We start from the raw sequence: 26,209 nt of genomic DNA on the forward strand, positions 1-26,209 counted from the left end.
AGCAGATATTCTGATGGCAAAAACATCCAAAACCAAAACAAATCAAACAAAAAATGACGGAAGGAGTAAAGAAGTGGCCTTTTCTCTGAATTTCCCTTGATTATTGGAGGTTTCTTGAGCGGTCACAGAGCGTTTGGGACCATCTGAATGCTCTGTAAGTCTCACCCTGTGCGGTCGGATGTGATGAAGGGGGCATTTCAGGTTCTAGAAGGACTCGGGGCTCCTCTTGGACCCTGACAAGGTCCCTTCCTGTGTCTTGTGCCCATGGGGACGGTGTGGCCTCCACTGACGACAGCACCCCGGAGGGGAGAGCAGCCGGATCGTCCAAGCAGACACTTGGCAGGGCTCAGATTTCCTGGACCGGATGGCCGGCCGGAGCCCGGAGCCCGGAGTCCAGCGTGGCGCTGGCGGGGCACAGGATGCGCGGCCCGGAGTGCGCATCCCCGGCCTCCGCCCGCGCCCAGCTCCGCGCCGCAGCTGCTGCAGATTCGCCGGGGCCGCCGCCTCCTGCCGGGTCTGGAAAACTGCAGGAATCTCCCTACCCGGGTCGGGCATCCGCCTCCCTGCAGGGGCTGCGGGGCGGAGTCGCCCACCTGTCATCCGAGACGCCCACGTGGGTCGGCGGGGTGGGGGCGAAGGGAGGCAGAAAAGGCTGAGGCCTCGAGGGAGGCAGGAGAGAGAGAGAGAGGTGCGGAGAGGAGCGGAGGAGCGAAACGGAGAAGAGAGAGCAGCTCTCTGGAGCCGCGCAGAGAGGGAACTAAGAGCAGAAGAAATACGGAGCACCTGAGACACCAAGAGAGAGACAGGTAAGGGGTGGCAGGTGAACAGGTAGGAGGAAAGAATCAGGCTAGGGAGAGTGGGGAAAGGAGGAGGCAGGATTGAGGAAAGGAGAGTGGATGAGGGACAAGGTAAAATGAAAATAATGCCAGACGGCGAACGTTTGTACAGTGAAGGGGGGTGACGGAAGATCCTTCAAAGACCCGCGTGGGAGGAACTAGGCCCGCTGCGCCTTTAAGGTTGCCAAGGCGACGGCTCTGGCCAGAGCGAGGCGCATTGACGTCAGCAGCCGAGTGCTGATTGGCTGCGGCCAGGTCGTTTCCGGTGGAGCCGTCGCCGAGCCGCTATCGCAGAGTGGTGCCGGGCTGGAAGCGAAGCGCTGAGGAAGCTCGGCACGACGCAGCCTCGCACCTGTACCCCCGCGTCCGCCGCCTCCCGTCCCCAGGTGAGTGGGGTCCTCCGGTGATCCCGCGCAGTGAGCTGCTTCGCCTCGCCGCCCGTTTGGGGACGTTGGACCTATCCAAGATGGCGTCACGGGGCGCGACCTGCAGGGGGACGGCCGCACCCCCTGCCCCTCCCCGGCCGGCCTGGAGACTCTTGTAGGCCTCGCGCCCCTGGCCGCGCCCCCGACTCGTAGTTTGCACCCCTGAAGCCCGGTGGTCTTGGGCGTCAGTTCCCGCACGGGGCTCCGGCCGCCCCTCGCCCCCCGCCTGCGTGCGTTCCCCCCATTCCGCGGCGCTCGGGGCCCCGGCCCTTGGCGGCCAGTCCCGGCCGTCTTCGCCCCCGCGCTCCACGGCCTCCTCGCTTACCCTCCCCCATTTCCTGAAGGACAACTGTTCGGTTTTGCTGGAATCCGCCATCGCATCCCCTGCCGATTCTGGCTCATCTTGAGATCTAACAGTTTTTTTTTTGTTTCTTTGTCATTACCAGCAGCCTCTTAACGGAAAAATCCTCCTTCCGCATTGATCTTAATCTAGGTCCTAAATTTCCTTTTGTGGCCTTTCACCTTTTCTTTCCCGGGTTTAACCCCGGCCTAACACCTAGAGTAGGATGAGGGTTCGGCCTCCCTTTTTCATTTTGTGGTCATGACCGCGGCCTCCGTGAAGTGAAGGGCACTTTTCTGCCCTGCTCTCGAAAATACGCGATACTTAATAACCCTTCCAGCCCGATGCCTGTGTGGTGTCGGCTGACCTACTACTTGCAAGATTCCGAGAGAAAGGAAAGTGAACGCTTTAAGATGACCCCGAGGAAATGTTACTTGGCAGGTCGAAGGGGGTGCGGTCTGAATCAGGAACTTTCTCTCAAAGTGTTTTAAATAGTTCCTAAGATACAATTCTTTTGAAACAAAATTTTATCACAAAGATTCCAAAAGAAATAATTTTAAGTGTTTTGTTGTGAGTAGAGACAATGCAGTGGAAGTTTAAAAGTTGTTAAATGTTTAGTTTTTTTTTTTTTTTTTTTTTTTGAGGGGAGGAAGCTAAATTGCTGGGCTCTTAATAAGGACAAATGCAGAATTAATTCAGGTTTATTTGATTAAAAATATCAAGACTATGAAATTTGGTTCTTGAGGGGGTTCACATGATGCCTGCATTAATGTTGGAATATTTCTGTTTGTATGCTCTCTTATTACCAGTGCCATGTTTTTGGTCTTCGTAATATATTAGTTTCAAACAATAAGAGAAAACTGAGTTTCACACCTTAAGTCCAAATTCTCTTATCTATACCAGCCAAACATGATTCTTTGATTGGTTGAATACCTGAGTGGATATTCCTGAAATATGACTGAAGGCTTTGAAGCATAAAAGGTCTGACTTAAGCATTGTTCTTCAGTATTACTTGAAACGCAAAAAATTCTACTGAAGTGGATTTTTCAGTTCATATGATTTGGGTGGCCTGGAAAAGTGGCTGCTATAAGTAATCTATTCTAGAATAAATTAACTTTTTTTCTATTTAACGTTTATTTCTGAGGCAGCAGCATGATTCTTTTTCCTTAGCTTCTAATTTGTGTTCTTGTGATGGAGCCACAAACTTTCTCATGGTCTGTTAATTAGTCTGCTTGTTATTGACCTTTATCATGAAAGTTGTCAAAACAGAATGAGTAACAGTGTAGCGCTTCAGAAAAAATCTTTACTCTGGTAGTTCTCTCTTCTTTCACATTTACAGTTTCATGTCTGGGGTTTCAAGTGCATGGTAATTAGAAAAGTCTGATTAGTATTGAACTAAGTTGCTCAGTAGAGGGGAAACAATCTTCTAATCATAATTGCTTAGTAATTAGGAGTTGGAGGGAAAATTGGTATATGACCCTGTTAAACTACTAAACTTTTATTAGCTGCTCATTATTCTCTTTGTTTTATTTCATATCAAGGTACTGTAGTTTGAGCCCTATAAAACCCATTAAATGCAATTTGCTGAATGTTCATGTAAATTTGAAACTTAAGTGTGTTTTAACGCTTTCCTGTCCAGATGAAGGAAATGTTTTGACAGTCTTCTGTCCAAATCTTTTTACAGTTTCCCCTGGTTCCCCAGGATTTTCCCTCTTACCACTGAGTGTATTATCATTTAGGGCTGGCATCTGATAAAAGATTGCGGCCTAAAAGGTTGCTTTTAAAATTCATCTGAGTTTTCCTTTATGTTCTCTAAAAATTTTGATGATGTTATAATCAGATCCTTTCTCCATTGGTTTGCTGGTCAGAATTAGTATAGCAGTTTTAAGAAATGAGAAATTCTACAGTATTTGAGAGCAGTTAATGCTTTTGTTGTCTTTGACAAAGAAAGTAAGTTTATTAAACCTTATCCCATCTTCAAAACTAGTGTAATGAAACATTTTAATCTAGCTTGTGACTGGTATATCAGAAATTCTGAATGAGGGAAGTCCATTTTACTGTTGAGTATATCACAAATGAATTAACTGTGTGTGACATTAGGACACTCCATGGGATAGAAGTTCCGTACAGGGAATGTCAGACTTTGTTCTTTGTACTTACTTGCTTTCACTTAGAGCTGACTTGTATGTGCTTATAATTCTCTGTCCTGTTTACCATTTACACACTTCTCACGTCATTGTGATTTCTTTTGCAAGGGAGAACTGAATGGAATTCCCTTAAGGGCCTGACTTCTCAGCAGCCAGCCTCTGCAGGGGATAGTGGCTCATACTTCCTCTCAGGAGCTGAGGTTATTAACTTTCACTGTTTCCTACAGAGCCCAGATCCTGCAGCAGGAACCAAATGAAACGCTAATTTAGAAGAATACTAGTTTTGTATATTTTTTATTCTTTACTCCCCACCTCCCTTTTTAAAAACTAAGTCTACTTAGAAAAAAATCCCTATGAACAAGTTGCCCAATGAATTTAGCAAGTCAAAGGCCATATTGGCATCTGTGCTTTATAAATAGTTTATATATGCATGTCTGTGTTTTTTCTCGCAGAGAACCATGGCATCTGGCAGCACTGCGGCCAGCGAGGAGGAGCGCAGCCTCCGGGAATGTGAGCTCTACGTCCAGAAGCACAACATCCAGGCACTCCTCAAGGACTCTATTGTGCAGCTGTGCACCGTCCGACCTGAGAGACCCATGGCATTCCTCAGGGAATACTTTGAGAGGTTGGAGAAGGTAAAAATAAATGGGGAGATGATGAGACAACCTTGACAATTGTTGAAGTCAAAGCTGTAGAATGTTACTAATTTGTATCTTTCAGAAGAAAAGGAGTTCTGACAAATAAGATGTCAGCTAAGGCATTTGTAGTAATTTTTTAAATTCTTCATCAGTAGAATTTATCAGAAAATGAATATATTAAGTTTACTTGCCTAACAATTTCTAAACATACTTCTAACTTTTTTAATTAGTGCATAAAACTGACTATAACAGATAAAACTGGTCAGAATTAGTATAGCAGTTTTAAGAAATGAGAAATTCTACAGTATTTGAGAGCAGTTAATGCTTTTGTTGTCTTTGACAAAGAAAGTAAGCTTATTAAACCTTATCCCATCTTCAAAACTAGTGTAATGAAACATTTTAATCTAGCTTGTGACTGGTATATCAGAAATTCCGAATTAGGGAAGTCCATTTTACTGTTGAGTATATCACAGATGAATTAACTGTGGAGTGGAGGAAATGCTAAGATTGATGATTGTGAAAATTTTACTGTATAGTTTTGGTCTGGACTTGTTTCCTTTGCAAAAAATTTATCAAGTTTTCTTTTTTTGTTGCTCATCCTTATATATATGTCATATAAATGCTTATTTAGGAAAAATAATTTTGCATCAAAGACAATACTTCTGTTCATTTCTCTCAAGAAATGATGAATAAAAAAGAAATGATGAATGAGAAGTCTAGATCACCATATATTTTGATAGTTGGTGTGATTTGCCTCTGTAAATCAGAGGGATAAATTTATAGATTTTTTTTGTGCATATTAACTTTTTGAGGTGGTTTATAGTTTTTATGAACCAGTTGGACGTTTCTTTGACATATGATTATTGTGTAATAAAATGCTTGCATCTATCATTGGATAATTTCTTAATTGGCATAATTTATTAGTAAAGGAATCTGTACACTATGGTTTAAAAAATATTTAGGTAGCTCAAGGATCAGGTATTTTCTACTGTTTTCTTGCAAAACTGTTAAAAAATTTTAATTTAATTAGAATAATTAAAAAAAATGACTAACCAGTCCCTGTGAATGTAACTTTGCTGTGTTGTAATTATAGTAGAAATCTGGCTTTGTCTTATTTATACAATTTCCAGATAATGGCAGGACTGTAGAGCCAGGCCATGGGTATTTTTGTTTTGAAATCAAGTGTGTTCCTGGAGATCTGGTTCTGAAGTGGGTCACTGTAAGGCGATCTCTCATCTTTGGACATCAATAGAAGCCATCAGATGAGAGGATTAAGTTGGTGAAACATTGAGTGTGTATCTTTTTATAGGGAGTGTTGAGTGTGTGGTGCTAGTTTCAGAGCCTGTCGTTACCATGCTACTGTTTAAGGATTAATTAAGGTGGGAAGCAAGAAATAATTAAAATAGTTTATTTGCAGATGGGATATCTAGATTTTATGGGTGTAGGCTTCTTTACTTCTTAAAAGTCTCAGCTGAATATACTTTTTTATTATAATTCAAGGATCTTTGTTTATTTGCATGCATTGCTTTAGCCAGGGTTGAGTATAGGTACCTGGACCTTCAAATAACTAGATTTTCAACTTTTTAACAGGACATTTTTCTGTGTATTAAGTATTAATTTGTATGTTGAAAATATGCAGTCAACGTTTTTGTCACGTTTTTCTCCATGTTTCTGAGGTTGTGTTTCTGGTGCTTTCAACTACTCCGTAAGAAATGTACCAAACAGCTTTCACAATTGATCCATTGATAGCTTCTGCATTTTAATCCAGATAGTCATCTGGAATTCAAGTCCTTTTTTTACTCATCTATTTATTATAACCTTGCCTATCTGATAGATTAGAGGCATTATAATAGCTGTGACCTTTGAGTTGTCGCCTATGTGCCAGATATTGTGTGAAGCACTTTATATACATAGATGCCTGACTCTTCATTTCAGATGTGTGAGGTAGGTGATTATTACCATTTTATAGAGGTAGCAGGTAAAACTAAAAGAAATTTAAGTACCTTGGGGATGCAGTGTAGTTTCAGCTTTTGCTGTGCCTCTCCCAAATCTCAGTAGCTTACCACAACAGACCATATTTCCGGTCATTCTTAGCTCTTCTGGACTTGGCCTATTTTGCCTTGACTCTAGGTCTTTTGTTCTGAGGCTAAGCAGAAGGAGCAGCCACTTTATAGAGCATGCTGTTCTCAAAGCAGAAAGAGGACAAGTTCAGGATAGGCAGAGCCAAATCACACATGCAGGCATGGTATAGCATGTCCACTTACATTCCATGGCCAAAGCCAGGCTATAGCCAAGCCTTAAGTCAGTGGGGTGGGAAGTACACTTCATCTACAGGGAAGGATAGCAAGGCTAGGGAGGGAACAGACAATTGTGAAAACTTACTAAGTTGGGGGGACAGAATCAGAAACTAAGAGCTGAGAACATAATGTAGTATTTAATGCAGAATATAATGTAGAATTTGAATCTAAAAGTAGAGACCATAATAAACCAATGAATAGACTGAGAAGTTTTATAAACATTTTATTTTCTTGATACATAATATTTGCATTTTAATGGCATACATTTGATTATTTGTTATATGCGTGGAATGTGTAATGATCAAGTTAGGGAATTCGTTGCCTCAGCTGAAGAGCCGAAGAAGGAGACTGACAACAGGATGACAGGAGCAGGAGAAAGGGTATAAAAGAACACATGTTAGAAACTAGAGGTTTCGGTGATGGCTCTGAGGCATCAGCATTAGGTGATTTTCAAATTGCTATCTTGAAAAGACTCGCTAGAATCCATGAGAGTGGTAAAATCAAAATACTTTTGTTATTTCAAAAGTATCTTAAAAATTCAGTGAAGTAGAATACAGTCTCAAATGAGAGATTATTTGTAAAATTTGTAATGAAATTTTTGTGAAATGCCAATCAGTGACAAATTTTGGGAGGAGAATATGTGTTTTCATTTATACTTTTAAACTTCAAACTTGGGGGAGACTTGAGTTTTACAGTTCTGTGTTAATATGAAGTGGTTGATGTGAAATGGGAAAACCTTAACTGATTATTAGGACTACTAAAATGAAAATGAAGTCAGTTTTCTAAACAATATATTTTTCAGAAATAAGTTACTTATTCACGTTTCAAAATTCTGCAGGTACAAAAGGGTATAACAGTAAAAGATGTCCTTCCTACCACCCCATTGCCTTCCTTGTATGCCGTGAGTGTGCTGGAGATAATATGTGGGCATTTAAAGACAAATCCATATATAAAAGAGTGTCCTATTTTTTTTTCCTCTAGGACATGCATGGCTTTCTATTGTGTGGATGTGCTGTCATTTATTTATTCATCCCTACTGATGACCATTTTGGTTGTTTTCAATGTTTCATTCATAAAAACAAGGATACAATGAATACTTACTGTAAGATATGCACATTCCTAGACTAAGTAGCATTATTAGGTTACTGGGTGAAAAAGTAAATAAATGTGCTTATAATTAATAATACACAAAAATATTTTTGTTGTATGTTTTTTCTCGTTCTTTTACTTGAGAATTAGAAAACCCAGAGAAATGAGAAAAATAAAGATAACCCCTCTCTCTAAAAAAAAAGAAAATAAAAATCAGACATGTTCTTACTAATAGAAATCAGCACTATCAACACCTCGATGGTTATTGTTCTAGACTTTTCTTGCTGCATATAAATGGTTCTTAAATGTATCTTGATGCCAAAAGCAGGGAGGACCATGCAGGAAAAAAAGCAGATTATCTCTCTAGTAATTTTTCTTTTACTTACTTTTGCCTAACAATCATTAAATGCTAAGTTCATTTATAATTCGAAAGATGGTTCAGAAAAATAATGGCGGATGGGTCAATTGAATGAGAAGGAAGAAGATAGAATACATTTTATTTTTTCCCTTTTTACTACAGGCTCAATAGCTCATTCTTTACTGTGGGCTTGAGGGGAATTTCTTTTTAAGGCTCAAATGTTTATAGTTTATCTCAGGTTTTATCTGAATTGGTTCAGTAAGAGGTAGTTTTCAGAGGTGGATAAACTCTTATTCTAACTTCAAATATAGACCCTGATAATAACAAATGCTTCTAGCTCTTCTGGGAGAAGTAAGTATTAGATCTGATTCGGGGTTACCTTTATGGTTATTTGTGGATTATCTGGGATCCAGGCTAGAATGTGAATTCCACAGGCTCAGAATTCTCGCCTGTTTGTTTTTTTATTCTCGTTGCCTGTGGTAGGCCTTGGTATGGCAGATGCAGAAAGTGCTTATTGAGTTAATGAAGTAACTCAGTAACGTAGACATTTTTGAATCATTTTGCTGTGCCTGAATTATTATTCCTGGAGAACAATCTTTTGGGGAAGGTCTCTTATTCTCTGCAATAGTATTAAAAAACCTAATATCCGGGATTTTGTTTTATAGTTGTGTGCATCACAAATCATTGTTAATACAGTATTATTATGGATATTTTTTACTCACATGTTATGTGTCTGTGTACCAATCATTTTTCATTAATAATGTGTAGCATCTGTTATCATTGGAGAAACAATCTTTTCAGAGTATTTCTTTTCAAACTTTACTCTCCATTTTTTGACCATTTGTCATTGGCCTTTTCCACTTAATTTACATTGTAGTAGAAGAAGAGATTTCAGGTAACTGAGACCATCCTTGGGTATGAAATACCAACTTTACATACAGAAAGCTCTGCTTTTACAAACCCGTACTTTCTTTCAGGAGGAAGCAAAGCAGATTCAAAATCTACAGAAAGCAGGCACTCGTACAGACTCAAGGGAAGATGAAATCTCTCCTCCTCCACCCAACCCAGTGGTTAAGGGTCGGAGGCGACGAGGTGCTATCAGTGCTGAAGTCTACACAGAGGAAGATGCTGCTTCATATGTTAGAAAGGTAGTTTTGATAGCTAAACATGGGGGGAAATGTTTTTGGGTTTCACTTGGTAGTTGTCTAGCTTCCTTTGATAAAAGCATGCACTACTTTGGATAGGAAAGTACAAAAAAAGGATAGGTCTTAATCCATCCCATACAGTTCTTGGGTACTAGAGAATAGGTTTCTGTAATAGCATACCACCATAGGAAATAACTAAGTAATTATTAGTGAATAACTGCAATTGGGGTTTTTTTCATTTCTGTGCTGTTGTTTTACAGTAGAAGAAGCAGGCAGCACTTTTTTTTTTTTCTTAAAATATCCCGTAGTTCATGTTGCAGCTTTTAACCTTTTATCATACAATCATTTGTCCTAATCTGTTCCTCAGAGCCAGCTTCACATGTTGACTTAAGCTATTAGCCTTAAGAAGAAACAGAATTGTGCTGGCACTGGAGGCTTGTGAAACTTACAGTACATAATTATAGCTTAAAAAATGATGTTTATAAAATAAGTAGTTTTGCCTCAGAATAATGACCTTGGTCAAGGTGTTTTTGGTGTGTTTCTATAGTAGGTAATTGGGAACCAAGTAAAACAGGCCTGGCTATACACAGAGGGATTCTTTAGTCAATATTTGTTGAGTACTCTGTGGATCAAAGGTAGTACAAGCATAATGAAAGTATTTAACTCAAAGCAATCTTATTTAAGTACCTTTGTTGGCTTGACATGTAACTGAAATACACGTTGCAAGCATTTCATGTTTTTGGCTCATGGAATTGTCATTTGACCTTCAATTCTTTTTCTAGGTTATACCAAAAGATTATAAGACAATGGCCGCGTTAGCCAAAGCCATTGAAAAGAATGTGCTGTTTTCACATCTTGATGATAATGAGAGAAGGTAGGGATAGATTCTTTCTTCACTACTTTTCCAGGAAGGCTGTGATCCCAAGTTATTATCATCATTCTTGAAAGTTTTGAAACTATAATGCCCATGACAAACTGGGCTGAAAATCTGGGAGTTTTAATGTTAAGGTTATTGTTTCTAATCCTCGGAAGAGAGGAGAAATATAACAGGAGGCCTTCTTTCTCTTACAGTGATATTTTTGATGCCATGTTTCCAGTCTCCTTCATTGCAGGAGAAACTGTTATTCAGCAAGGTGAGGGCGGCTATTCCTGTAGCTTCTAGTACTGTCGTGGGAGAGAAGGGAGACTAGAGGATTATTTTGGTTTTGTTTTATTGAAGTTTATTTTTCTCTTTGATCCTCTCATTTTTCTTCTGTCTTACTATTGGATTTTCCTGTTTCTTTTTTAATTAAAATTTTCTGAGTTAAAAAGTACACTTTCCCTAAGGGACTAGCATTTCTGATACAAAATTTGTTTATAATTACTGTTAAAATGCTTGCATTTTTGTTTTGAATGCTATATGGAATTTCAGAATCATATACAGTAGAACCTCCATAGTTGACCACCTCCTTACATTGACCGTCTGCTGAAGTTGAACTAATTTTCATAGACTAGACATGCACCACATGTCCGTATCACCCAGTAGGCCTCGTTCCTTATGTTGACCACCTTTGTATGTTGCCCAGTGTGTTACAGTCCCGGGGGTAGTCAACTTACAGATGTTCTACTGTATATCTCCTATGTCCTTTATATCATTAACCACTATAAATAAAGAAAAACACCTACATTCTTTGTTATCTAGGCCATCAATAAGGTTCTGTGCGGTCTGTAGAGTTCTACTGTTTTGCCTACATAGAATGACATGGATCTAATCTTTTAGGTGTCTTCCTCTTTTTTTTCTTATTTATTCTTGATATTGGCATGGGTATTTATAAACCATATATTCCCCCATTTTGTGGCAACCTGGTGTTTTGGTGTTAACTCTTGAGTTGTTTACAGACGCCATAGCACCTAATAACTTGGACACATTGGCTTTTTTTTGTTGTCGTCATTTATTTCAGAGGTATTCTTTACCATGAGATGACTAAAAAAACCAATCAATTCTATGACTTTCATAATTACTTTGCTGGGTTTTTTTTTTTTTCCTGAAAGTTTGTGTTAATTTGTAACTCACCCTTCTCTCATAGCACTGTTATACATGTAAAATGAGTTTATTATTTTATACTCATTTGATAGTTTCTGTGTGTTTCTTTCATTTGGAATATGCTTCTAACTTTTTCACTTTCATCTCTTTTAGGTGATGAAGGGGATAACTTCTATGTGATTGATCAAGGGGAGATGGATGTAAGATTTAATAGCAAAAATATGTTGATAATTTTAAAAGTCAGTGTGGTGATTTTTATTGCTTCTAAGTAACAAGAATAGTGTTTCTGAAGGGCTGTTAGAGCCCTTGAATGTCAAATTCCACCAGTAGTAACCTTTTGCCAAGTATTTTTATGACACAGAGATGCCTCTTAAAGGTGATTGTCTACCGAGGCATGCTGTTCAGAACTTCTCCTGGAGTGGAGGTTAAGAAGTGCATGCATGCACAAATGTAAAGGAGTGTCTAGCCATTAGCTATGACACTTAATATAGCTTTCTTAATCCTGGTCAGTCTCATTTCCAAATACAATGTGGATAAGTAATAGCATCAATCTTTTAGCATTATTAGAAAATTCAGTAACTCAGGATAGTATTCCAAATGTATATCACTGGTAATAATGTTTAGTTAATCTTTTTCCCTGATTATCCCTACAGAGTACCTTTTTCTTATAATTAAACCAGGTAAATCATAGACGCCTTTAACTCTCTTAAATCATTGTCAGAAGTCAACTATTTTGTTCTGCTATGTATTGAAAATGTAATATATTCTTTTTTTTTAAAAAACAAAGTTCAGGATTCTGACTCTTTAAAAATGGTTTGAGGATTTTTTTTTTATTAAATCATAGCTGTGTACATTTATGCAATCATGTGGTTTGAGGATTTTTAACGCTATGTGTACGTACACATGAAAAAATACTTCTTTGATGTCATTTGCTCTTCAGGTGTATGTCAACAATGAGTGGGCGACCAGTGTTGGGGAAGGAGGGAGCTTTGGAGAACTTGCTTTGATTTATGGAACCCCTAGAGCAGCCACTGTCAAAGCAAAGACCAATGTGAAATTGTGGGGTATTGACCGAGACAGCTATCGAAGAATCCTCATGGTAAGAGACCACGGTTTTTTGAAGTGTGATTTAGAACTCTAGTCCATGTAACTAATGTTTGAATAATATCACCAAATTAAAAAGAGAATACTCCTTACTTTTAATTTAGCATTAGTCATTATGCCATTTGAGACAGTGATATTTTAAAACAAAAGTTTGGACAGGACTTATATGGGAAACAAAATTTGTATATGTAACAGCTCATGTTTGGAAATCTATCCATCTGTCAATAGGTACATCTTAACTTATTACCCATCACAGCCTAATCGGGGCTTCTTTTAAGTGCCCCTATTTCAGAAGTAATAAACTTCCCTAAACTGAAAGTGGATTATTAGTAATGCAGATGTCATGTCCCCTCTCATTAAGAAATAAAATAATAAAATTATTGGAACACTCTCATGATATAGTCAGACTTTTGAGAACTTTGTGACAAGTTTATAGAGTGGAGGTTTAAGTCTTGGCTAATGGTATCAGCCATTTTCAAAGGTTTTCTTAAATTTGTGCAGTGCCCATCTGGCCCTTTGGAAAATATATAATCTGGGGTGGCACCTGTGGCTCAGAGGAGTAGGGCGCTGGCCCCATATGCCGGAGGTGGTGGGTTCAAGCCCAGCCTTGGCCAGAAACTGCAAAAAAAAAAAATTTTTATATATATATATATATATATATAAAATCTGATATACTTTGAAACTTTTCTGTATTGGGATATATATACACACATAATATATACAGTCATGACTGATATTTCTGTCAGTGACAGACTTCATAAACAATGGATGATCTCATAAGGTTATAATACAGGCAGTCCTGAGTTACAAACATCTGACTTATATACAACCTGCACTTGCATATGGAGGCTATTATAGGTAATAGGTAAATGTACGTGTTCCGACTTACTTACAAATTCAACTTAAGAAAAATGTACAGAACCTATCTTGTTCATAATGTTGTACCGTATTTTATTATACCTTTTCTATTTTAAAGATGTTTAGATACTCAGATACAGTGCAGTATGTGTTGTACACTTCTGTAGCCTACGGGCAGTAGGCTCCACTGCATAGCTTATGTGTGTACTATCTAGGTTTGGTAAATACACTCTGTGATGTTTGCACAATGATGAGATCACCCAAAGAGGTGTTTCTCAGATGGTAATCCCCTTGTTATGCAGTGCATGACTGTATATATATGAAGATGTGTGTGTTCTGGGGGAGGGAGTGGCTAAGGCAATTACCATGGAAGGAAGTTCTGTTATAGAAGACTGTCTCTCCTCTTTTTTTCCCCAGCTGTGTTTAACAAACTTCGCTGATAAGACATCTTGGTTAAGTTTGAGACAGCGGGGTAATTTTTTCGTAGGGTGGGGGAAATGCCTATAAGTGGCAGCAGTTTATTTCCTTAACTTCTGTGGGAGATTGGTGTTGTGGGGAAGAATCTTGAGCTGGGAATAATAGCTACAGTCACATCTGACTTGGTTGTTTAAGGAACTGATCATTTGCTTATTTGACATTTCACTAATTGGTGGTGCTGTGAACCTTTGACCATATAACAGGTGCTTCTCTTAGGAACAAGTTACTGAGAGCTTTTTATAGAACTGAACAGGGGCTCATTATCTTCAATATAAAGAAAAATGATCACAAGTCAAATTAACTTGTTTTTAAAATTTATTTGAAACTTAATATTATTCTGCATTTTGTGATACACATTTTGGGGCTATGACATCTGTTATTTTTATAATTTATAGGGAAGCACACTGAGGAAGCGGAAGATGTATGAGGAGTTCCTTAGTAAAGTGTCTATTTTAGGTGAGTTTTAAATAACTGTGTTGAATTTGCTAGTTGTATGACAAATTCATTTATTAGAAATGGCTAGACTTGGAAAAAGCTTTCTGAAAGTATATGTGCTACTGCTCATTCATTCCTCCTGAAGAGGGCTGAAAGCCGCCTCCTTTCTCCTGTGGACATTCACAGTTATTTCCTTTGTGAATTCTGTCTTTGTTCCATTGAGTTTATTGGTTCAGGAAACCAAGTATTTCCAAGGGTGTATTTCCTCTGTGGAAAGATTGTGTTATTTGCTGGCATCCTCTAAAAAAATGCCAGATGTTTGTTGAAATGCAGAGTAAAGTGGGTTAATCGAAGACACTTAAGTGCATTTTGTTACGTGGACTTTGACGTGGGGTAGTGATTTTTAAAAGTAAGTATCTTCACCATTGTTTTGTTACAGTGAATTGACTCTTGCCTCTTACTTGATTACATTTGTTTATGTTTGGGATAGTAGTTTGTCCTTTAGAAATAAAAGTTACTTTCTAGCTTCTCTTAGGTTCATAAATAAATTCAACTGAGAGTTTAAATAGCTTAAATTATATCTATGAACCTTTGAAAAAATCTAGATAATAAAACAGTTTTGGGTACTATAATTTAGGTTTGATTTATCGATGGCAGTCTTGAGGAATACTTAATAATTTCACTTTCTTATTCCATTGCCACTGGCTATAGTTGGTATAAATTAACCTGGCTACTCTGGTAAGGAGGGCCATCTGCAGGTAACAGGAGAATCTTGCTGAGACTAGTGGTAATTGAAGACAGGACCGTGTTTAATCTGCGACACTGCTAGATTGTTGAGTGGGCAGAGCTATTTGGTTAGATCTCTTTGTGATTTTCAAAAAATTTTTAGTATTACCAAATTACGTAGAGAAATTCTTTTGATTTTTGTTTTTTAGAATCCTTGGATAAGTGGGAACGTCTTACAGTAGCTGATGCATTGGAACCAGTCCAGTTTGAAGATGGGCAGAAGATTGTGGTGCAGGGAGAACCAGGGGATGAGTTCTTCATTATTTTAGAGGTAAAGAACTCAGCATTTTATACTTATATAAAGTTGTCCACTGTACGAGGGGAAAAATGGGCTGATTCTGATTCCTAGCTTTACTTTGTAAGAATATCTGACAATTTTAATTACTTTGAAATGTTCTTGTTTACTTTTCTGCCAAGCCACTACATTTTAAATGAGTTTGGGTCAGAATTTTAGAAGGGCTATAGGCGTGAATAGCCTAATCCTAAACAAAACCTAACATCTGGCATAACAAACTATCATGATTCTGTGCCATCTTTGTTAAAATGCAAGTATTTGGATTATTTGGCAAACTAGGATCAATGGTAATTATTTAAATTTTAGAAGTTATCGTGTTTTATGTTTTCAGTCTGTGGAAATGTACAGCAGATACTCTAGCCTGCCAAACAGATCCAAATATCAGATTTCTGTGACTGCCTTCATAGTTGCTAATTGGTTTTACTTAAACCAAGAATTGGTGGATTCTTTTCTGTAAAAGACCAGGTGGTAAATAAGTTAAGGTCTGTAGACATAGGGTTTCTGTTGGCATCGTGCAGAAGCAGTCGTTGATAATACATGAACGAATGAATGGGTGTGATAGTCCAGTAACATTTATAGAGCAGGCTGCAAGCGTGGATTTGGCCCATGGTCTACAGCAGGCATCCTCAAAACTTTTTGAACAGGGAGTCAATTCACTGTCCCTCAGACTGTTGGAGAGCCGGACTATAGTTTAAAAAAAAACAAAACTATGAACAAATTCCTATGCACACTGCACATATCTTATTTTGAAGTAAAAAATACAAAACGGGAACAAATACAATTACACTGCCTCATGTGGCTTGCGGGCCGCAGTTTGAGGACCCCTGGTCTATAGTTTGCTAATTCAAGTCTGCACCCTTTCAGTACCTTAGCTTGGTAAGAGGAACATTGCTAGCAGGGGATGCTAGTTAATCAGCAGGCTTATTTAGTGACTAACTTTTTAGTCATCTTTTATCTTATGAACTCAGATGAGCTGAAATAACCACCTAATTCTCCACCTATCTTCTCCCTCTTTTTTTGCAGAGTTGCTAAAATTGCATAGGATATTTTATATGCCACCTTGGGTTTGAAATTATTTGTTTAGCTTTTTGGTGATTTTATTGCAGGGGTCAGCTGCTGTGCTACAACGTCGTTCAGAAAATGAAGAGTTTGTTGAAGTGGGAAGATTGGGGCCTTCTGATTATTTTGGTATGTGTAAATACATGGCTTCTTTAAGTCACCTCTCAGTGACATAGTCTTTTATAATTTTGTCTTTTGTTCTCTTGAGTTTAAGTTTAAATTGCAGTCTTTTGGGGCTTTCAGAGAAATAGTATAAAATTTTGATCTTTTCTCAGCTAATAGTGCAGTTCTTATTTCATAACTATTAGTTGAGTTTTTCTTTTTCAGTGCCGATGTGGTTTGGTCTGCACTAAGTTATTAGAGATAATAACTATTTTCTTTCTCAGAAGTGCTCCTCTTTGAGGAAATGTTTTTTTGTAGAAAGTTAGCCTGTTTTTACTCTTTGCCTTTTCCCTTCACCAGGTGAAATCGCACTACTGATGAATCGTCCTCGAGCTGCCACAGTGGTTGCGCGTGGCCCCTTGAAGTGTGTTAAGCTGGACCGACCTAGATTTGAACGTGTTCTTGGCCCATGCTCAGATATCCTCAAACGAAACATCCAGCAGTACAACAGTTTCGTGTCACTGTCTGTTTGAAATCTGCCTTCCGTGCCTCCCTTTTCTCCTCTCCCTGATCCATGCTTCACTCATGCAGACTGCTTTATTTTCCCTATTTGCAGCGCCAAGTGGCCACTGGCATCGCAGCTTCTTGTCTGTTTATATTAAAAGTTGCTTTTATTGCACCATTTTTAATTTGGAGCATTAACTGAATGCTCATACACAGTTAAATAAATAGAAAGAGTTCTATGGAGACTTTGCTGTTACTGCTTCTGTTTGTGCAGTGTTAGTATTCCACCTGGGCAGTGAGTGCCGTGCTTTTTGGTGAGGGCAGATCCAGCACCAAGTGAATTACCATAAGTAATGATGTAACCGTGCAAGATTTTTTTTTTTTTAAGTGACATAATTTTCCAGTTACGAGCTTTTTTAGACTGTGGCCATATATACTGTATTTCTTTATAAAATAAATGATTTCTCATGAAGCTCTAAGGATTAGGAGAAATGGACATAGAAAAAAATCCTAGTTTAGTAGAAAAGTATGCGATTTAACCAGTTTTAGGGTTGAAAAACGCCCATTTTGCTGATTATCAGATGGATAGATCAGTTTTTTCTTTTTACCAGAATTTTTGTTTGCCAAACTAATTTGGCTGGTTTTGTTAATATCTTAGTAATGTTTCCTCTCCAATTCTGGAATATTTTAGGTGTGGCTATCTATACCTGCCTTTTGAATTTGAAACCAAATCATAGGACATAAATATTGGGTTATGGTTTAATTACATCTGCCCCAGCTCATAAATTCTGATTAGACCTTTATCCAGCTAGTGCCAAATACTGATCATAAGATGCTGAATTGAGAATAAGAATTTGAGGTCTATACCTTTGGTTGTTAACTTAGAACTTTTGGTTAATGTGCAACCTTCAGTTGACTCCAGTGTAATTTCCTATGCTTATTAAACTCTGATTCTAGGAAACTGGATTTGCTGAGACTAGGTACAATGGGGGAAATGTCATAACAGAGAAATGAAGGTGATTTTGCTAAAGGGAGAAATGCTAGGTAGACAAAGTTCAGTGTTAGGAATTTTCCTGACTAACTTCACTGGAACACGAGATTTGGGAAGACATTTTTTACTTTGGTTTAGCCTTTTTTTCCCCTCCTTATGTCAACAAGAATTTCTGGTGGGTTAGGGATAGGGTAGGATGTATATGTGTTGTTTCAGATTGGTCTGAGAGGCCATCCTGCTGAAAGTCCTGCTTTCCTAGCTAGCATTTATTTCTCTGGAAAACTTTTTTAAAAGTAAACTTGTGTTTTGAGTCTTAACTGTTATTTCACTATTTTCCAGCCTTATGTGTTACATTATTCCAATGAAACCCAATGGTTTATTTTTATTATTGTTATTTTTTTAAACAAAATTTCACAGTTCTGTAATGTAGGCACTTTTATTTTTATTGTGATTTATATATAAGGTAGGGCTATATTTGGGAGTGACTTGCAAGCATTTTCCATCTGTGTGCAACTGGCTCTGATTATTGATCTCCTCTCTTACCCTTTCCCAAGTAATTTAAATTGGTCATGGTAGATTTTTTTCCATAGATTTGAAAAGCTTTTAGGGTGTTATTAAGTTTGGAGTATAAATCTGGGGGAAAGAGGTTTTATTTAGTATGGGATAGAAAGCCACTTTGTTACAATATTTTAATTTCCAAAACATTCTATATTAAATGAGGGTTTTCTGATCTATACTTTGTGTTTAGCTACCTTTTTATATTTAAAAAATTAAAATAAAAATTATGTTCTGATAAGCTTAAAGCTTGATTTGATCTTTGTTTAAATGCCAAAAATGTACTTAAATCAATTATTTAGAATGCCATAAAATTGCAGTTTCATATATGTATATAATCATGTTCTTGTACATTCAGATACATAATCATGCTTTCTAAATGAGTTTACTCAAATGATTTGGCTTGCTATTTACTCCCTTTTGTAGTTTTTAATCTAAGACATTTTAAGATAAGTCTAAATTTAAAATACCACCTTTAAAGCTTTATCTTTGTGCTATCTAAGTATATGTGAGAAATTACAGTCGGCATAATTTGTCTTAGTTGATATTCAGGGCTTTAGAGTTCATTGTTTCTGGGCTTGGTAAGTGAATTCATGAGATGTGCTCTAGAAAGTATAGATGGCCAAAGGACCATTTTGTATTCTCTCCAGGTTCCCAGTCTGATTATATTGTGTGTGCTAATATACTCTATTCTTTTTGTTATAGTTTGTCTTAACGGTAGGTCAAGTAATAAAAAGAGATGAAATAATTTAAATTTTTAAATGAATCAGTTTTTCTTTCCTTTGTCCTTTTTTCCCCCTCTGTTCTTCTTCAAGTCTCCTGTTCTGGTGGGCAAGAATGAAAAGGGAAAGTAAATTACAGGATCACTGTTGTGAAAGAGTAATATGCTTATTTTTATGCTTTCCATTTCATTTTGTCAAAGAATGGATCTCAAACCTTGCTTAAAGAGTAATTGAGATGTAGCAGGTTTATTTACTGAGATATGGAAGGAAAAGATTCCGTCAAAAGCTAAATATTTCCTTTTCATTGAAGACAGATTGGCTTCTGGGACTTTCTTAGACTTAATGGGGAGACATTATTTTTGCAGTAGCATATTCTTTGTTTTAAATTTAATATGTATTTAACTTCTTATTATATATATAAAGCTTTATTTCTGATGTTTTTTTCTCAGGTTTCTGAGGAGTGAGATGAATAAGTTGTATTCATTGGCACACTGGTATTTCTTCACATCCGGTGACATTGGAGATACATTATATGCTACAAGAACATTCTTTAACGTGTAGCTTGTCCAGGTTCAGTAGTCCCTGAAACCTTTAGAGTCACAACAGAATATAACTAAAGAAGATGTTTGTGAGTTGACTGTCCTGGCTTATAGTTTAATTCTTTCTCTAAATACTAGCCTATCTTTATAGACTCATTGTTTGTTTTTTAATGACTTAAATGTTGACATTTAAAAACTGAAGTAGCATGTCAGTTTTCTTAATACTGCTGTATCTCCAACACACGTTAATAGCTGAACTCCTTATGTTAGGTCATGGCAATAAAATAAATACTTGCATAAAAAACTTGTATTTTTAGATGGGTTAAAACAGTGTGGAGGAGCAATGGCTAGATTGCTCCACTTAATTTGCCTCAAAAGGTTTCTCTTATAGCCACCAGTAAAGGCTGGAACCATGTGAGTTTAAAAGGGGGAAGGTTATACCTCTCCCTTCTTGTGCTATGAGAATTTTACATAGAAACCAGCAATATTGTGTACATCTACAGCTAAATTTGTTTCTTGACATAAATTCAGAGCTGTGACTTCATCTTGATCCCACCTAAAATTAAAATCACTGAGTATGATTTCTTCATTTTCTGAAAGAAAGTTCTGCCAGTTCTGTTGTGTGATTTTTAAAGGCTTCCACTAGATGGAGAGCCATTTTATCTTAGATGATCTCAAATGAGTTAACAGTTGGTCCTTATTATTTATGGATTCTGTATTTGCAAATTTTCCCGCTTGCCAACATTTATTTATAGCCCCCAAATTAATAGTTACACCACTTTTGTAGACACGAACAGACCAGGGAAAAATTGGAGCCTCCCCAGGTGCATGTTTCCAGTGATGTCAAACAAGGGAATGCTTAGCCATCTTGTTTCAGCTTCTGAATAAGTGTCCTTTTCTTAGTCTTTAGTGCCACACTTTTTTGACTTTTGTGCTTTTTGTTGGTGATTTCACATATGTAATGCTGAAGTGCTGACTAGTGTTCCTAAGTGTGAGAAGGCTGTGATGTGCTTTATGAAGAAAGTACGTACATTAGGTAAGCTTTATTCAGGCATGGGTTACAGTGTTGTTGGCCATAAGTGCAATGTTAATGAATGAATCTAAAATAAGGTATCTTTAACACAAATAACACGCATAAAAGTAAGACTGTGTATTTATCAGTTGATAAAAATGTGACCAGAGACTCCCGGGAACCTAGCCATACATTTCCCCTAGGAGCAGTGGCTTAGCATTTGCCAATTCTGTGCTTGTGGTATCTAAAGAACATAAAACTACCACTTACAAGAGAATTGACTATATTTTTCAGTCTTCAACTCAAGTTGTCCTGATCTTGGGGAAGGCTAAAATAAATTCCTTCAAGCCCATCTCTCCACCAATTTACATACTGTACAGTTCCCTTTCCTTTTTTCGTTTTCTGTCAGTAGTAACAAAAGTTATTACACAGAACTTGTATTTCATGGGATACTGAACCGTGGTTCAGAATGAACAAGTTGGTAGAACTTGATAGTTTTAAGAATGAAATGTTTTGTTTTCTGATACATTTGAAAAGTCTTAATTTTGTTTTTAGGTAAAACATACTGAATTGTTAAAAGACAAGAATAAAGTACAGAGGTAGTCTTCATACCATGGTCAAATTCAAATCCTTACTACCAGTTTGTAAAGTATAGCAGATTTATAGGCCTTTCAAAAACCAATTGGTTGTTACAGAGGTGGCTGGTTTGGGATGGAACTGAGCTTACCTCCCTGAGGCTCTGCAATTTGGAGTCCCAAACCATTTTGTGCTATTTTTTGAACAATTTTGCCTGGATATTTTCTCCCACTCCTTTGTGTGTGATATCCCAGTTCCTTGTAGGAGAGAGTTGACGAAATAGGAAGCCCTGTGCTGCAGTAGGGACGCCTTAGTTAAAGACGCCTCTGTAAAGTTCTGTGTTAAGTTGTTTTTTTCTTTTTTTTTTTTTTTAAGCAAACAGATAGAACTTCTTAAATTGAGATGCTTTGGGGTTTTTGTGTTAGAGTCGAAAGAACACCTTGGAATAGGTCCAAACCATTAAATTGTGTGATTTTTAGTTAATACCTCTCAGTCTTAGTTTTCTTATGAGCATATTGGAGGGATTTGAGGGTGGGGTTATGTTTGTACTTGGTAGCACTAGAAACCTGTGTGTCGATTCTGAGATGCAGGTAAAGTGCCTCCTATAGGTAAGACCTCAGTCGGTGGTAGTGATGGTATCGTGGAGACATACTGGAGGGCAGGATGCCGTGATGTGAGGGTACCAGGGGCATCAGAAGTGTCTGCTGTTACTGGTCTGTTGGGGCTGTCTTAGGACACATTGTAGAAGTCTTGGATGACATTTGTAATTCTTGACTTTGTACTTTCTTTAGTGACAATTCCTTTGTATTCCTCTGACGCTTATAGTATTTGAACCTTTGGCCTTTATCAGAAAGGTTGATCTAAGGAAATCTGGCATTTTTACTTGTTAACTGACTACTCCATAGGATGAATACGTTCCTATCATTTGTATTTTCAGTTACTAACTATGGAGGAAGATCCTATTAAAGGAGTTTGATGTGTCAACATGTCAGTAGGGAGAGGGTAGAGACAAGGAATCCCCGCCATGCTTTCTGTCAAGCCAGCAGCCATCTGAAGGGCCTTACCTCTCCAGAAAGCCCCCAGCTCATCCTGGGGGAGGTGGGAACAACCATAGGATTCTACGGAAGAGGATGTGGTTGGTGGGCTGTGGTAGGCTCCGGCGCTTTTCCCTCCTTGCTCCAGGCTTATGTAACCTGCCAGACCTGTCCCTGTGCTGTCCCTTCTTTTCCCTTCATCAAAACATCTGCTGTTGTTACTGGCTGCTAGGTTGACACGTGGTGATGTAATTTCAGTAGATGTGTGATCTCTTCAGATTGAAGCACCCTTTTTCTGATATTTTGAGCAAATCCCTATTTTATTTTTACCTCTTATAATTGATATTTCTGAGAAGTTATTCTAGGGTGGGGCAGGAAGGATTATTATATTCAGATTGGACCAGTGACTGCAATCTAAGTAGAAGGTGGGAGGTCTAATTTGAACGAGTTTGAGTGTTACATTTGTAGATTTTTAGTCTGATGATAATATGCCAGATGTTTTATCTGGAATAGGAATTCTCCTTTACCTGTAGATAAAATAATAAGGATCTGGAGGACAGTTGGGCATCCACTTGATGTCCTTTTATTCGACTTGTTACAGTTAATACTGTCCTGTGAACAAGGTTTCTAAACCTTCCAAGCCTGACCCATATCCAGATTTCCCGGTGTGTTCAGCAGACAGTCTGTAGCCTTGGTGAAGCCAGTGCTGTCTGGGAAAAACAGTCCAGGCAATCACTATAGAAGCAGAGCACCCAAGAGTGAAGATCACATTCAGTGGATCCCACGTGCTGTTTCAAATTTCCTGACTCGACCTCCAGCTTTAATTGGTGGAAGCAAGGAAGCAGTGGTCTGCGCTCTGGAGCCTACTGCCTTTGGCTCCAGGTGAATTTTCTGGAAATTGACTCTTGTAGCCCTTAGTTTGTCAAGTTAGCCTGGCCAGAGTCAGGGGCAGATTGTTCTGCGGGGCCATTGGCTATGACGCTCTGCTCTCCGTGGGCTTCTATGCACCTAGCCACTGTCCTTAGGATGATTTGGAGTCTTCGATCCAGTGCAAGGAGGTGGGGTTCTGTGAGGACAGGGGTGAGCTGGTCTTCTAGTAGTGACTCCCGCATCACGTCACTGAGTTTATAGTCGGCTTGGGCCAGCAGCTGCAGGTGCAGAAGTGTTTTCCTTTTTATCCTGAGAAGACAAAATCATCGGAACCAAATAAGCACACGTAAAGAAAAGAACTTGCTTGAACTGACTTCTTTCCCCTCAGACAGCTGCTGTGGCTGATACTCTTAGAACATTCTCGCCCAGTGTCTTCTCAAGCACATTTTAATGAAAACGAGGTAAAAAGGGAATGAATAAAAGGTAATGTCCAGTACTTGGCAGTCCTTCGCCCTGTTGCCTTTTGATCAGGAACCTGCAGAGCCACTTGTACTCTAATAATTGTAGTGCTACATGTGGCCCTGCTGGGACATATGCACTTGCTCTGATGTTGCTAAGAGAATCAAAACCAAAGTGACACTTAGCATTCTTCAAGGAGATGTAAAGCTAATGGGAGAACCTTCCAGTAGGTGAAATGATGTAGCACTCTGCCGTCTCAGTACTGCCAGCCTCCAAGTTGTTTCTTGCTAATTGTTAGGTTTCCCTGGGTCAGATTCTAAAATCGGGGGATGAAAGTGGGATGGGACCAGTCTTGACTTTCAGATTTCGATTTCTTTTCATGCAGGCACCTGACATGTACTCAGATGTGTAAGCAGCTTCATTGTCTGAGTTTTGCTTATCTCCTGCTGCTTAGGTGGTGTGGATGGGAGGCAAGGGCAGCATTTTAAAATTAACTTAAGAACATGAAGAATACTCATGCTCTGCTCTGGGTTTTCCAGCTTGAAACAAATAAGATGATTTTACTAGATGTGAATCACATATTTGTAATTAGCTCTGGAGACTGCCCTTGAGCAGGTGAGCAATTTTAGAAGCCTCAGCGGTATGGAAGTAGGCTGTCCATTCTCTGGAGGAATAGTGGCCGGGAAAGCCCTGAGCGCCTTCCAGTCTGACACAGGCTATGGAACTTTAATCAGGATTTTTGTGAAGATGGTGATCAAATAGTAACATTTGTGAATTTATGTGAGTGCTGGGCAAGGTAGAGATCTGATTAGTCATACCAAAGACTGTCAGGCACCTCAAAGTAAGTGATTATCTGAGTGGGCTAATCAAGTAGGTAATTGAAAGATGTGGAAGATTGGATCCTAATTCATCCTATGCTGAAGGATAGAGAAGACGGCAGTGTTGTGGGGGAAAATGTGATACTCATAGTACAGTCATGCATTACTAAATGCCAGGGGTATGTTCAGGGAAATGTGTTATGAGGGGTTTTCATCATTGTTTGAGCATTACCGTGTATTCGCACAAACCTAGATGGCATAGTCTATACACACCTGGGCTGCAAACCCAGACGGCAGGTGACTGTACTGAACACAGAAGGCAGTTGCAGCACAGTGGTGAGCATTTGTATACGTAAACATCGCTAAACACAGGAAAGGCTCAGTAGAAAGATGGTATTGTAATCTTACAGACCATTGTTGTTTATGTAGTCTGTTGACCAAAATGCCATGAGGCAGTGCATGGCTGTTTAGAACGGAGGTCATTCATGGCATTCTACCCTCCAGTGCCCTAGACCAGTGATTTTCAACTGGTGTGCTGGGAGAAAATGTTAGGTGTGCCATGAAAAATTTTAAAGATCATTATTTTGAAAAGATGTTCAAAGGAAGTATATTCTTTTTTTTTAATCTTCTTTTTGATAAACATAATTTAAGTGTGCCCCAGAAGTTTAACTACAGATTCCAGTGTGCGGTGAGATAAAAAAGGTTGAAAAACACTGCTCTAGACCAATGAACATTAAGACCCTCAGAACTTGGTTGCAAGCAAGGCGAAGGGTCACTTGCCCTTGTCACCTGCTGCATGAAAACTTACATGCAACACTGGGAGAGAGGCGAGAGGATGGAGATTTCATCGTGGGAGTGCCGTCCGAACCTAGGAGAAGAAACAGGCTTTCATGGGTAGCAAGCAGCATCTTTTTAATTCCCTCAATGCCTTCTTCTGTGCCTCAGCCTTTTGTAAATGCGTGGTTGGGGTAAAACGCCAGGGATTGTGGTAGCTGCCTCTCCAGCCCCTAAACCAGGTTACAAAAACCCCTGTCCTAGAATCCTGGACTTATTCCTTTACCACAGAGGGCCAGCTGCTGAGGATAAGGCCTATCTGTGCCTCCAGGAGCATCTAGTAAGGGAACTACGGAGCGCTCAGGCTGGAGGGGAGCCCTGTGGTACTTAGCAAAGATGAGGAGCAAGATAAATGGAAAGCATAGGGCAGGCAGGAGATATCACGTGACAGTGGAGACAATGGAGGCCCTCGTCCTCAAGGCCCCTGTACCCTTGAGCAGCTGCACAGAAGAATGTGCCCAGGAGCAGGGGTGTTGGGGCACCGGCAGGAACACTCACCCTCTGGCGTTGTCCAGGTGAATAAGGAACCCATCATCCCCAAACTTGGTGAACATCTCATAATGGTGACGGTCCATGTTTCCTGTGAAGGACAGGAGAGGTCAGGGCCAGGGGGACAGAGGCTGCTGACCCCTGACTTCTCTCCAGGGAATGGAGGCCTATGAGTAGTTCAGGGCGGAACCCGGGCCACAGGCTGTCATTCCCACCGTGGCTCAGGGAGGGAGAAGGAAGCTGAACAAGCAAAGTCTAGGGGACTGTTCAGATCCAAGGCTTTCACCCTGCCCCTGTCCTCGCCCGCAGGCCAGGCCTTCGCACGTCTTATTCACATTGGCCTTGGCTTTCCTCAGCTCAGAGCCCCTCAGCTGAGGCCCAGTCTGTAGTGA

General features: G+C 39.1%; 2 protein-coding genes across 6 annotated transcripts in view; one reads left to right on the forward strand and one right to left on the reverse strand.

Moving 5' to 3' along the window:
* Positions 1-662: 662 nt before the first annotated feature.
* Positions 663-19,226, forward strand: PRKAR1A (protein kinase cAMP-dependent type I regulatory subunit alpha). Of its 3 annotated transcripts, none has more exons than XM_053570107.1 (11): positions 663-806; positions 4,201-4,383; positions 9,108-9,278; positions 10,058-10,149; positions 10,347-10,408; positions 11,452-11,498; positions 12,239-12,397; positions 14,133-14,193; positions 15,108-15,229; positions 16,360-16,441; positions 16,775-19,226. In XM_053570107.1, exons 2-11 carry the CDS (start codon positions 4,207-4,209, stop codon positions 16,945-16,947), a joined length of 1,146 nt encoding a protein of 381 aa, XP_053426082.1. In that variant the 5' UTR covers positions 663-806; positions 4,201-4,206; the 3' UTR covers positions 16,948-19,226. The 3 variants fall into 3 exon arrangements, with proteins under 3 accessions (XP_053426082.1, XP_053426081.1, XP_053426083.1); XM_053570106.1 differs by lacking the exon at positions 663-806 and adding an exon at positions 1,058-1,222; XM_053570108.1 differs by lacking the exon at positions 663-806 and adding an exon at positions 3,924-3,948.
* A 3,676-nt stretch (positions 19,227-22,902) lies between these two features.
* The window catches only part of FAM20A (FAM20A golgi associated secretory pathway pseudokinase), a 57,549-nt gene continuing 54,242 nt past the window's right edge, over positions 22,903-26,209 (reverse strand). For all 3 annotated transcript variants that reach the window (XM_053570102.1, XM_053570103.1, XM_053570105.1), the window contains exons 9-11: positions 25,827-25,908; positions 25,303-25,362; positions 22,903-23,526 (exon numbers count right to left, since the gene is read on the reverse strand). In XM_053570102.1, the coding sequence (XP_053426077.1) occupies positions 23,262-23,526; positions 25,303-25,362; positions 25,827-25,908 (407 nt within the window). In that variant the 3' untranslated portion in view covers positions 22,903-23,261. The remainder of the gene's footprint in view (positions 23,527-25,302; positions 25,363-25,826; positions 25,909-26,209) is intronic.

The sequence above is a fragment of the Nycticebus coucang genome, chromosome 18, assembly GCF_027406575.1.
Source record: "Nycticebus coucang isolate mNycCou1 chromosome 18, mNycCou1.pri, whole genome shotgun sequence".
Lineage (NCBI taxonomy): Eukaryota > Metazoa > Chordata > Mammalia > Primates > Lorisidae > Nycticebus > Nycticebus coucang.